This window comes from Protomyctophum bolini (genome assembly GCF_963924005.1).
Source record: "Protomyctophum bolini genome assembly, chromosome: 9".
In the NCBI taxonomy this organism is placed as follows: domain Eukaryota; kingdom Metazoa; phylum Chordata; class Actinopteri; order Myctophiformes; family Myctophidae; genus Protomyctophum; species Protomyctophum bolini.
The window spans coordinates 14,534,495-14,546,450 of record NC_137870.1 but is presented as its reverse complement, the minus strand read 5'-3'; the positions used below and the strand labels follow the sequence as shown (position 1 = coordinate 14,546,450).

The 11,956-nt window shown below is 43.4% G+C and overlaps 1 protein-coding gene across 1 annotated transcript in view; it reads right to left on the bottom strand.

Annotated features, from left to right (window-relative positions):
- The window catches only part of dpf1 (double PHD fingers 1), a gene marked incomplete at its 3' end in the record, with an annotated part of 75,786 nt that overhangs the window by 20,711 nt on the left and 43,119 nt on the right, over nucleotides 1–11,956 (bottom strand). The window contains exons 6-8 of the mRNA XM_080772722.1: nucleotides 10,393–10,482; nucleotides 7,907–7,988; nucleotides 6,744–6,875 (exon numbers count right to left, since the gene is read on the bottom strand). Coding sequence (XP_080628848.1) covers nucleotides 6,744–6,875; nucleotides 7,907–7,988; nucleotides 10,393–10,482 — 304 coding nt within the window. The remainder of the gene's footprint in view (nucleotides 1–6,743; nucleotides 6,876–7,906; nucleotides 7,989–10,392; nucleotides 10,483–11,956) is intronic.

Below are 11,956 nucleotides of genomic sequence, written 5' to 3'. Positions count from 1 at the left end.
AGGAGTACGGCATTGATTTAGGGAGAAAAAAAAAACACAAAACGTTAGAATATGGAGATAAGAGGATTGTCTTAATACGTGAAGTGTTACAGTGCATGTGACTTCTGCCCTGCAGAGGAGGGAAGCCATTTTGAGAAACAGAGAAAATGTTGGCGGGAAAAAAAACGACAACAGAAACACACTGACCTTCAGAGAGCTCAATTACACACGCACGCACGCACGCTCACACACACACACACACACACAGACACACACACACACACACACACACACACAAACACACACACAAACAGTGTCCCTGCTGTTCCACACCATAGGACCGTCTGTCCATCCCGATAAAGTGGTCTGTGAATCTCAATTCAGATTTAGGGGGTGGGTGGGGTGATTACAACTGTCTGTCTGTCTGTCTGTCTCTTTCCTCTCCTCTCTCTCCCTCTCTTCAACCTCCCCCCCTCCTTTCTCTCTGCCCACACGGAACCCAATTTCAGGTGGGCTGTGCCCACCTCTAAAGTATAAACATCCCTCTTTTTCCTCTCCTCTGTCCTCCATGCTGTCCCCCTTTGTCCAGTCAGTGCTCCTCCAAAACCCATGTGCACCCATGGCCCTCCCTCCCTCCGGCACCCCCTGATCCCCTTCTCTCTTCTATAACCACTCTGGTTCGGAGGTAAGCAGGAAAAGGTAGACGTAAAAATCTAGTGCAGTGATGAATTTTAATGCTATGCTGTTCATTTCAAAGTGCTGGTGGCTCTGCTGCAGCTCTATGGAGGAGAGCACAGACATAATGAGTGTGTGTGTGTGTGTGTGTGTGTGTGTGTGTGTGTGTGTGTGTGTGTGCGCGTGCGCTGCAGCTCTATGGAGGAGAGCACAGACATAAGTGTGGAAATGGGAGGGAAAATAAATTAGAAATTATAGAAATGGGGAGATGAGGAAAGGAGAGGCTTAAGTCCCTATATATATATACCCTTACTGCTAAGAGATTTCACCATACTGTACCTTAAAGAGGGTTTATCATATCTTCTGTTCTCAGCCATGTATGTATATCGTTGAACTTTTAGCTGTTTTATCTTATCCATTTTCCGTACTATTTAGTAGTTGTTTTGCATTGACTTCGTTTGATGACCAAAAACAGATCTACAAGCGCACAACCTGTCGTAATGTGACGCATTGTGACGGTGGAGATCTGCAAAAAAACAAACAAAAAAACATGAACATTTTGTAAATGTCAAATGGCCATGAAATCCAAAGAATGGTGGTCATCTTTCAGCCCGATTACTGACCCCAACCAGCATCCCCTGAGGGATGTACGGTTGCAGTATAGCATATGCACACTGTATATGCAATGAACCATGAACATTCCAAAAATATGCAAAGCAGATTCACATGCAGTCCAAACCATGTGTTAATTTAACTCTGAAGGGAGAGGAGAGGGGGGTAGAGGAACCTCTCCTCTCCCTTCAGAGTTAAATTGGGAGGAGAGGAGGAGAGATGGGAGAGAGAGTGAGAAGAGACTATAGAATGAAACGGGCCAGAGAGAAAATGTAATCTCCCTGTGGAATAATCTGTCATTTATCAAGTTGATGGAAATGGAGGGAGAGAGGGATGAAACGAAGGGGGGGTTGTTGTTGCTTGTGGTATAGTTTACACACCCTGTGTATGGGGTTTCAGTCTGATTATTATTATTATTATTGTCCTTTTATTATTATTATTATATAAATAAATAGTGAAAATAGCCAATCTTCAAGCTCGTATAGATGGTTTATTTTCATAACTTTTGTGCGACACTCTTGTATGATGAAGTTGGCAGTAGGGCATTCATTTACACACACACACACACACACACACACACACACACACACACACACAACTGTCTGTTGCTACTGTGGGTCCCTACTCCCTCTCAGTCACAAACACCTGCTATTAAAAAAACTCTGACACTGCTCCCATGAGCCACTCCCCCCATCTCCACCTACTGTACAGCAGAGCCCAAATCACACCCTTCTAGGCTGCTACCACATACTGTATATATATGTATATATATATATATATAAAAAAATATGTAGGCGGTTTCTGTGTGACAGACCGGACTCCCATCTTTACGCTGTCAGAATGAAAGGAACAGTATAGTGTGGATGCTGCTTTGCTGGCGTATGAATTATGCATGCATATGGAGACGTATTAATATTATTACATACACTATGTGGCAATATAGGGAACAGTATGCTGCTGGGGTGAAGCTCACGCATGACACTTAGCAGATTGGGAGAAATATCAATACCGGATGCATGCACGCACACACACACACACACAACAAACCAATGGGGGATATGTGTGCGCATGCGTGAATGGACACACTCACGCGCACGCACGCACGCACGGACCAAAAAGAAGGCTAAGCTTCTCTTTTTCATTTGGGCAGAGAAGATTGCATTTTCTGAGAGTGACTGAGTGGGTGCGCAGGACAGTGTGTGTGTGTGTGTGTGTGATTGCAGACTGGCTTTGAGGGTATAGTGGGGGTTGGGTGGTGGCAGGGATATTAAACGATTCAAATGCTGCCTCTTTCTCTCCTCCATTGAAGAGAGCAGTGCACACACACACACACACATGCACGCACACAAAACAAAACTGCTAAACAATAGTGGCCATTTATATTAGGGCCTGATTACTGACCGGACCAGTATCTCCTGAGGGACACAGTAGGCCTATGTACAGTTACAGTACAGTCTATACACTCAAAGAATATACGCAAAGCACATGCACATACAAATGGTAACTTCACCACTTTTCAATTTTCATATAATTCAGGGGTTTTCAACAGGTGGTCCGTGAAGGTATTGCAGGTGGTCCCTGGCCATTACTGTAGCAATGTAGGATTTGATTTGATTCTTTTTTATAATTTTCTTTGCACTAGTTGAGAAACAGTGAACTGAGTGAGCCATGATGACCGTCCATGTAGTCATTTACTTTCTTCACCTAGATAGCACCAGTAGGTACCGTTAGCCTATAGCTACGTTTATGAACGTACAGTATATGGCAGCGAAAAAGTTAATTTGCCCACCACCGCAAGTCTGGGGGTTCGAATCCGCGGCTTTGTGGATCGTGTTGGGGGGAGGGAGGCCAGGCAGGGCGGGTCGCGACGGTCACCACTAGATTGGGGAGAAAAGGGGGCAGTGTTTAAACTTTTATTCCCCTTTTAACTTACAATTTTTGATTAACGATCGTCGGGATGTGCGACAGCTCCATGGGCATCGCTCAAAGCTTCAGAGATAAAAGTCTTTGAAAATCCTGTTATAATGGAGGCTCAATGGAGCTGGATTTAAAAATCCCATAGCTGGTGAGGACGGAATTATAGGCTCTCCCCATAGCAACCGGAGCAATACTAAAACGTAAATTGACGGTCGCCGCTTCATATGGATTATACAGGGGGGGGGGGGGGGGGGGGTGTACGAACATACCCTAGCGTAGGGGGTACGATTATAATCGTAGATAGCAGAGAAAAAGTTAAGCTTCATACGTAAACTAAGAGCCCAACATCTGTCATAAAACTGTTCTTTTTCAACCTAGGAACGTGATCCAGAGAAGTACAGTGTAGTGTAGGGTGTATAGGCATAATTGCATTTGAGCACGAACCATTGTCCTTGTTTAAAAGTTCACGCTCTTTTTGACTTGCCCTTGGAGGATACGTTTGTATTCATGTTTTTCATTCTGGTGGGACGGCAGCACTACAAATTGTCCGCGGTTCGGATGATACAGATCTTGCATAATCCCACATAACACTACTAGAGCAAACAGCCAGCGCAGAGCGCACGCAACAAGGAATCTTAATAGATGGTCCTGCCTCATCCTTGGCTGAAATTATTATAATACTATTATAGGGACCGCTGCATTGGTTGATTTATTGATGTTTATTTTAATTGACAAAAATGCATATGCAATATACATGAACATACATTTGTACAACTACATATCTGACAAAAGGATGAAACACAATTAAGCTTAAGAGCTTATTTCCATTGTGGTCCAAAGAATCTGGTCCATTAAATCGATAAACATTCCCTGTTGCGTATATGCTGACTGTTAGATTGACTATATTGACTTCTGTATGGCTACATCGCCCATGCGCTAAAATAAAGGGCTTGTACATTGGTGAGCTGAGCACCCCTTGTAGTGGGGACCATGCCGATAGAGGCTATGCGCGTCACATCATTGTACCTGGAAGTTATGCGAGGACGCCTACCGAAAAATAAATTAATTAATTCTGACCTTGACAGCCCATACATCCAAAAAGGAAAGTCCTATCTGATTGTATTAAACAACATTAAACTCACCAACACTGCAGCTGTACGGAAAGCTTGAGAGTGTCAGAGTCTGAAAGCGCTCGTTTTCTATAGCACAACGTCCTGCATTATGTGCAATTTAGAAACGAGCGCTTCCAAAGTCCAACGCTGCATCTTCATATTCTAACTTTTCGTGCTTTTTTGTAAATTAATGCCTTCCTTGATCATACCAGTGTCACAAATAAGCATCAAAAGTAGCAGATCCACCAGAAACACGGGCCAATTATGAAATTATAAAGCCGGATGCCCCACGGTGGATTTGAACCCACGACCTCTGTGGTGGTGGGCAGCTTACCACTGTGCCACCGGAGCACACTAACACTGCCAGAGTTTAATGAACACTGAACATTGTACCGTAGCGTGTCGTCATATGGCCTCTGCACCAGCGTCATCATGACACATTTCTGTGTTGTACTTGGCAAAACTTAAGACTCTAGAGGGTTAATCCCAGAATAGTGGTCTGAACTGAACTGGTGAAGTATGAAAAAGAGACTAAATTAGCCTGAGGCAAACTCAGCCTAAGGCTATACGGATACAAAGGAAGGAAGAACATGAACATGTCCGCTACTCAGTACAAAAGTTAAAGGCTGGTTGTCTTATCGCACACATTTTTACATGTGTACACTCTCAGCGTTACAAAATGGATGAATGAACACAAATAAAGCAATATAAGGCATTCCAGAAAGCTTATATTCATTACAGCAAATCCTGATGATACTACTTGTGGTGTTTTTCTTACTGTGCCCTTGACTTGATTATCTATACCGTAAGACCAAAACTAAATAAATTAATAAAAAATAAAAACACAGTCATGGACTCCTTTATGTTTACCCCTCTACACCTACAGTATTATCGTCACCTGAAATAGCCGATCCGCAAGGTCACAGTGTTTCCAGTTCACACAATGGCAAGTGTTGCGATGCATTGTGAGGTTGTAGATCAGCTCAAGGTTGTTTGTGGAATGGAGTTGGTAAGAACTGTAAGGAGTTTGTTCCTCATCAGTTGCCATAGTTACAATTTAGAAGCCATTCAATTAATATATTCTTCGGTCAAGCGTCTTTCAGACAAATGACATAATTGTCATGGTCTACAGAACATGTCTCCCTGTCAGCCACTCAAATTAAGCCCACAATACAAACCTGTGAACACTTCCACAATCAACCTGCTCACTATAAAACTGGACTCATTCCACACTCACACTGTCAGAACATAAGTCTTTGTTTCCTGTGATGATCTTTGAGTTGCCGGTTCCTTGTTTGCACTTCTGAATGATTTGGACTTCACTGTCTTGTGTCTTTTTGAAGGTTTGCATTTTTGGACATTCTGTTTTTGGTTTTGTGCTCCTGTAAGGTTCAGCTTTTTGGCATTCCTTATTTTCTGCATGCAGCTACTGCTAAACATTTTGTTGTATGCTTGACCGTGTTTGGTTCAATAAATCAGTTAATTTGAACTTTCCTGCTCTCTGCCTCTGCATTTGGGTTCAGTCATTCTGAAATCGTGACAATAATACTGTGTGTTAGAAAGCACTGCTTGACTCGAATGACCCGTAAAATATCATCTCTGTCGGGTGGAATTATTATATTAATTTAAGAATGCCTCGCTATTTTCAATTTTTGGAAACGCTCTGGTTGCTAGGCACGGTTGCTAGGCACGGTTGCTAGGGCCTTGCCTGCACCGGAGTTGCGCACGCAACTCCCATTAGCTTTTATATTAGCCACGGCCTTTCCACAGTCTTTTCTTTGAAACTATGGCGCTGTCCGTGCTGATCAGATCGCCGATGTTCGGAGGTAATTTCTGATTTTCCAGTGATCGCGATTGGAATATTGGTGTTTTCTGGCGCAAGGATGGACCTCACCTTTGCTCGCTAGCATTGGCGCTATTGCCATTAGCATCCAAGATGGTGACAAACCGGACGTGCATCATACTAAAACAGACTTTGATCCGGTCACACTCATTGTGTTAATGTAATATTATGTATTCCGTCAACTTCTGGTTCAGGCCTTTGTCACTCATCGCCAATAGAAGTCTATGTAGAAGAGCCGCCATTGAACTGACCCCATGAAGTGAACGGAGTTGTCGTAACTTTCTCATCTATAGTTTCTATACGACTCTGGTGTGAACCAGTAGACTCACGCTTGTGGTTGTTCTTAGGTAACAATGTGTGAACCAGTAGACTCACGCTTGTGGTTGTTCTTATGTAACAATATGTGAACCAGTACACTCACGCTTGTGGTTGTTCTTATGTAACAATATGTGAACCAGTAGACTCACGCTTGTGGTTGTTCTTATGTAACAATGTGTGAACCAGTAGACTCACGCTTGTGGTTGTTCTTATGTAACAATGTGTGAACCAGTAGACTCACGCTTGTGGTTGTTCTTATGTAACAATGTGTGAACCAGTAGACTCACGCTTGTGGTTGTTCTTGCGCTGGAACGGCAGCGTGTGTCGCTCGTTGTCTTCCTCGCCCTCCTCGTCCGCCAGGTGTGTGTGAGTGTAGTGGTAACTGAGCCCCGGGCGATTCTTATAGCGCTTCCCACAGACTGAAACAGAGCACACGCACACGCACACACACACACACACACACGCACACGCACACACACACACACACACACACACACACACACACACACACACACACACACACACACACACACACACACACACTTTAGTTCTTTATTTTAATCCGGTAAATTACATTTAATTTTACAGGGAAACAAATATAACGAGGTTGACAGTTCATGGGCACCTAAGGATACACATGGCACCTCCTCCTCCACACAGACAAACTAACAGAGCAGCATTTGGAAAGTTGTTTGGCTTTGCTCTTTGTCATGCCAGCTATTAGGCCACTCGTAGTTAGTTTATGTACATTGACCAGGCATCCAAATATCAGCATGGCGAATCTACATCGATACCCAAGGTTTGTTATGATTCCAAGTAATGGTTGGTACTTACTTGTACTGTTTATCTTGGAATGCCTGGTCCATGTACAAAACGCACGCACACATATTTGTTTGTGTTCACTTCTATTCTTGTGAAGACTGTCAATTCATTTCAATTGATGGTCAATGTTGCGGGCTAAACTTTGACCTCTTCAACCCTAGTGCTCCCCTATTATGTCCAGGGTGTGTGACAAAACTAACATCATGTTCAGGCCAGGGGTGTAGTGTTGGGCAATATTACAATATTACTAATGTTACTTATTACATATTACTCCTTAAAAAAAGTAATAATATTATATTATTTATAACTTGGAATTACATATTATATAATATTACATATTTATTTTGCACCCCCCCCCCCCCCCCCAACAACACAATCTGTGAATTTGTTCACATACAGTATACAAGGAATTTCTTCTATATAGGTTGATATCTTACTGACTGATAAAACCTTTTGCAATAGAAAGTTTATAGCGGTATAATTCACTGTAAATCAGGCTGTGATTCTGCATGATTCTGAAGGTATAGCACAGACTGGAGCACATTTACAGAGTGTGACACACGCACGCACGCACGCACACACACACACCTTGCGCCTACAGTGTAAAACAGAAAGTTGTGATACTGACTGTCACAGACGTATGGCTTGTCTCTGTCTTCGATGGCACTGGCGTCTTGCTGTCTTTTCCTCATGCCCCCAACACCACAGGCCTGCAGAGAACACACACACGCACGTACAGTAGTAACACGTTAAAAGTCATGCTCCATGCTGTTCAAGTTTAGACACACACATGTACTGCATGCATGCATGCATGCACACACACACACACACACACACACACACAGTTAGTTAAACCCCATGCTACTTCTGCTTGGTTTGCGCACACACACACACACACACAGACACACACACACACACACACACACACACACACACACACACACACACACACACACACACACACACACACACACACACACACACACACACACACACACACACACACACACACACACACACACACACACATCATACAGTCATTGTATGACTGCCGGAGGGAGTTGATGACACCTCGCAGAGAGGCAACAGCTCCAATTAGCAGCCTCGGTGTCAGTATTTATATGAATGCGTACGTGTCACACTGAGATAGAGAGAGGGGGCTATGGGGGCTATGGGGTTGCGTTTCAGAGAACAGTATTAACCATTCAATTACCCTCCCACAGAATGGGGCCGTTAGCAGCAACAGTGAGAGTGACATTTCATAACACCGTCGCTGTCGGGCAGAAACCTCCACGTTCTATAAACCTCCACGTTCTAACCGTTTGTGTTTCTGCTACTTGATCATACTACAGCGTCACACCAAAGCATCACAAGTACCAGATCTAAAGCTTATGGATCTGCTACGTAAGGAGGTCCCGCACATTGTCTTCACTTATATAACAGTAGTTTATTCGGCTACTGAGAAATACAACGTTTCCGTCTCACGACCTTCATCAGGTATCAAGTATTCGCACTGGTTGCCTGCTCCAACGCACCTGTAGGTGTGCAAAATGATTATTCTCTACAGAATTTGAACCCTTTAAGTCCATCACGCCTTGTGACACGCTCCATATATGGTCGTCTCCATTATGAACCTCTGACCTCATCAAACCCTGGATAGCCATACATGGATAAGACTGGATCATCACCTAGTTCTGCATATATGGAGCCAGCAACTCTACATCTGACCTCAAACGCTCCATGCCTCCGGCAAGGTCGTCCCTGAGTTGATGACAGGCGATCGTCCGTTGTTTTCGAATAGCTCACTACGGGGTTCTGAGAAACGTTCACTGGGCAACTGCCGTCCTCACAACTATACAGCACCGGTCTGTACCACACACTTCTCACTCCTGCGACCGACTCAAAAACTGGAAGTCGTCTCAATTTTTGTTAGAGGCTGGGCATTCAGCGAGCAGCCAACCAGAGCCATGCACAGGCAACGTCACTCACAAAAATAGCGTGGATCTCCGTGTGAGTGCTGTCATTCCTTGAACATATTATTATGGTTTACTCTTATTTTGGCGGATCGCCACACCCTTAGATCTCCATATGTTGATCCTTCCCCACCCATCCTTCCCCTTCGATGTCTCCCTTTTGACTGATACCTGTCAATTCAAACTCTAGACGGGCCTGCTCCAAAGTTATTAGTGCAGACATGCCCGGCAGCCGAGTTCTCAACAGGCCGAAAATGAAGGCCCGGCCCTCCCTGGTCCCTCATCAAACCCAAGCTGACCTGTTCTGACATTCCATATGTTGAGCTGACCTCATCGAACCCTGTACGCTCAAGACACGCTCCATACATGGCCAGTACACAATTCATTCCATATGTTGATTTGACCCTCCATGCCAGAGCGGCAGTGCTCGCCCAGCAGACTGCCGTCACCCTTTAGGGCCGAGGTCACGTGGGCGTTTTACTGGTACTAGTACTAATACAAATTATAAACGAATTATTCAAACTACTCACCACCTCAACAGACAGACAGACAGACAGACAGACAGACATATTTGCACATGTACTAGGGGTGTAAAAACAATCGATTCAAATTAGAATCACAATTCCTGTTAATAATTATCAAAAAAAAGAAATCTGCTTACAGTTACAGTTTTCACTACATGGTGTTTGTGAAATGTAAGCTTACCCTAATCACAGTAAACATGTCACAAGTCTTCAGTAATTTTCAAGTTACTGTAGTCAGTACTAGTCACTTCAGATCAGCACAGCTGTATTGTATTGTAGAATCATTTTGAATAGACAATCATTTTTTTAAATGCTTTCGAATAAATAAATAAAAACGTTTTTGGATTGAGAATAGAGTTGAATCGATTTTGAATCGAATCGTGACCCAAAAATCGGAATCTAACTGTACTGTATGTAAGTATGTATGTGAAATCTGCATTTACCCACCACACCTACTAGGGGAGATAGGCTTAAAGGTGTCTCACCTACTAGGGGAGATAGGCTTAAAGGTGTCTCACCTACTAGGGGAGATAGGCTTAAAGGTGTCTCACCTACTAGGGGAGATAGGCTTAAAGGTGTCTCACCTACTAGGGGAGATAGGCTTAAAGGTGTCTCACCCGTCCTTTGGTTCGGTTCTTGCGTTTGGGAACATCTTCCTCCATCTCCTCTACCTCCTGCTCATGAGGAAAATCACCAACCAATAACTTCTACAGAAATAAACAAACAAAGAGAGATTGAATGGTTGTTTGACTGACTGACTGACTGACTGACTACTTCAACATCCATTCATATTGTTACACACTCAATCACACATCTATGTAGATTAGTTTGTTTGTTTGTTTGTCAGCAGCTGTCACCTGTCTGCTGTTATTCTGTTTATTATGCCCACATGGAGTTTCGAAGAATGGGGGTTGTTTTGCTAAGCTTCAACCGTTCTTACTTAATACAAGGCAGGCAGCGCTCTGAAGAAGCAGAGCCATTCACTGCGTATATAACTCTAAATTCTCCCTCCTTTGTCTCTCCTCACAAAACTGTTATACTTTTCATTCTAATTAAAAAAATAGCAAAGATAGCAGATTGACAAGCTGGAAACTCCCCGATTCACACCGCGTTTTGAGGTTGTGGATCTGATCTTTTTGATACTTTTGTGTGACCCTGCAGTATGATCAAGTAGGGCATTAATTGAAGAAAAAACACAAAAGGTAAATGGAATATACAGTAAGATGACAGGTTTCGGTCTGACAGCAACAAAATGTTTAAATAAGGGTTTCCTGGCTGCACTGGTCGTCCCCCAGCAGGAAGGCAGGTTCTCATTCAGGCTTATGTTCCAGAAATATGCCGTTGGCGCGGCTCTCGACGCAGGGTGAAACCGGTAGGGCAGATAACATCTGTCCTTGCATATGTCTGTCCATGCACAGTGGCTGGTGACAGCAGGGAGCCTACAAACAGTCATGAAAACTGTAATTTCACGTCACTTTATTTATATTTTTATCATTGGTCGAAAGGATCGCATTTTTCCCCCATTGGTCTGAAGGAAAGCCAATGAGATGACAGAAAGCATTTCCGCTATGCTCGGAAACGTGGACAGGCGGAAGAGCTCACAGAATACGCTATATGTCACTACATTCAGAGAAGCACTCGGAAACTTCGGCTTTTCACTTTTGATACAGTATGGCTATCGTGTTTCCTTGGTGCAGAAAAGGCAGAGAAGCCAGTGCCCACGTTCTGTTTTTTTACGGTAATGAACAAGTTGATGAGCATAAGGGGTACAGTACAGTACTGTATGTATACCTCACACCACAGATGTCACTCACAAAAGCGAAAGCGGAGCACCTTGAGCTGCGATGTTGTCACACCTGACGATCACGCGAGCGAGAGTAGAGAGACTGTGAGGAAAAAGAGAGCATGCATCTGCAGCGATGGAAGTATAGACTATATAGAGAGAGATCTTTGCTGTCAGGCAGAAACTTTGCATCTCCATATTTAAACTTTTTTAGTTTATTTGTAAATTAATACAATTAATAGTCCTACTACTTCATTCTACAGTGTCACACTAAAGTGGCAAGAAATAGCTGACAGTGATGATTAACTTAATGTGCAATTAAGAGAGGGTTTTCTCACTCAATAAACAAACCATGAACATACAGTGTGTATACAGCAGTGATATTCAAGATGATTTAG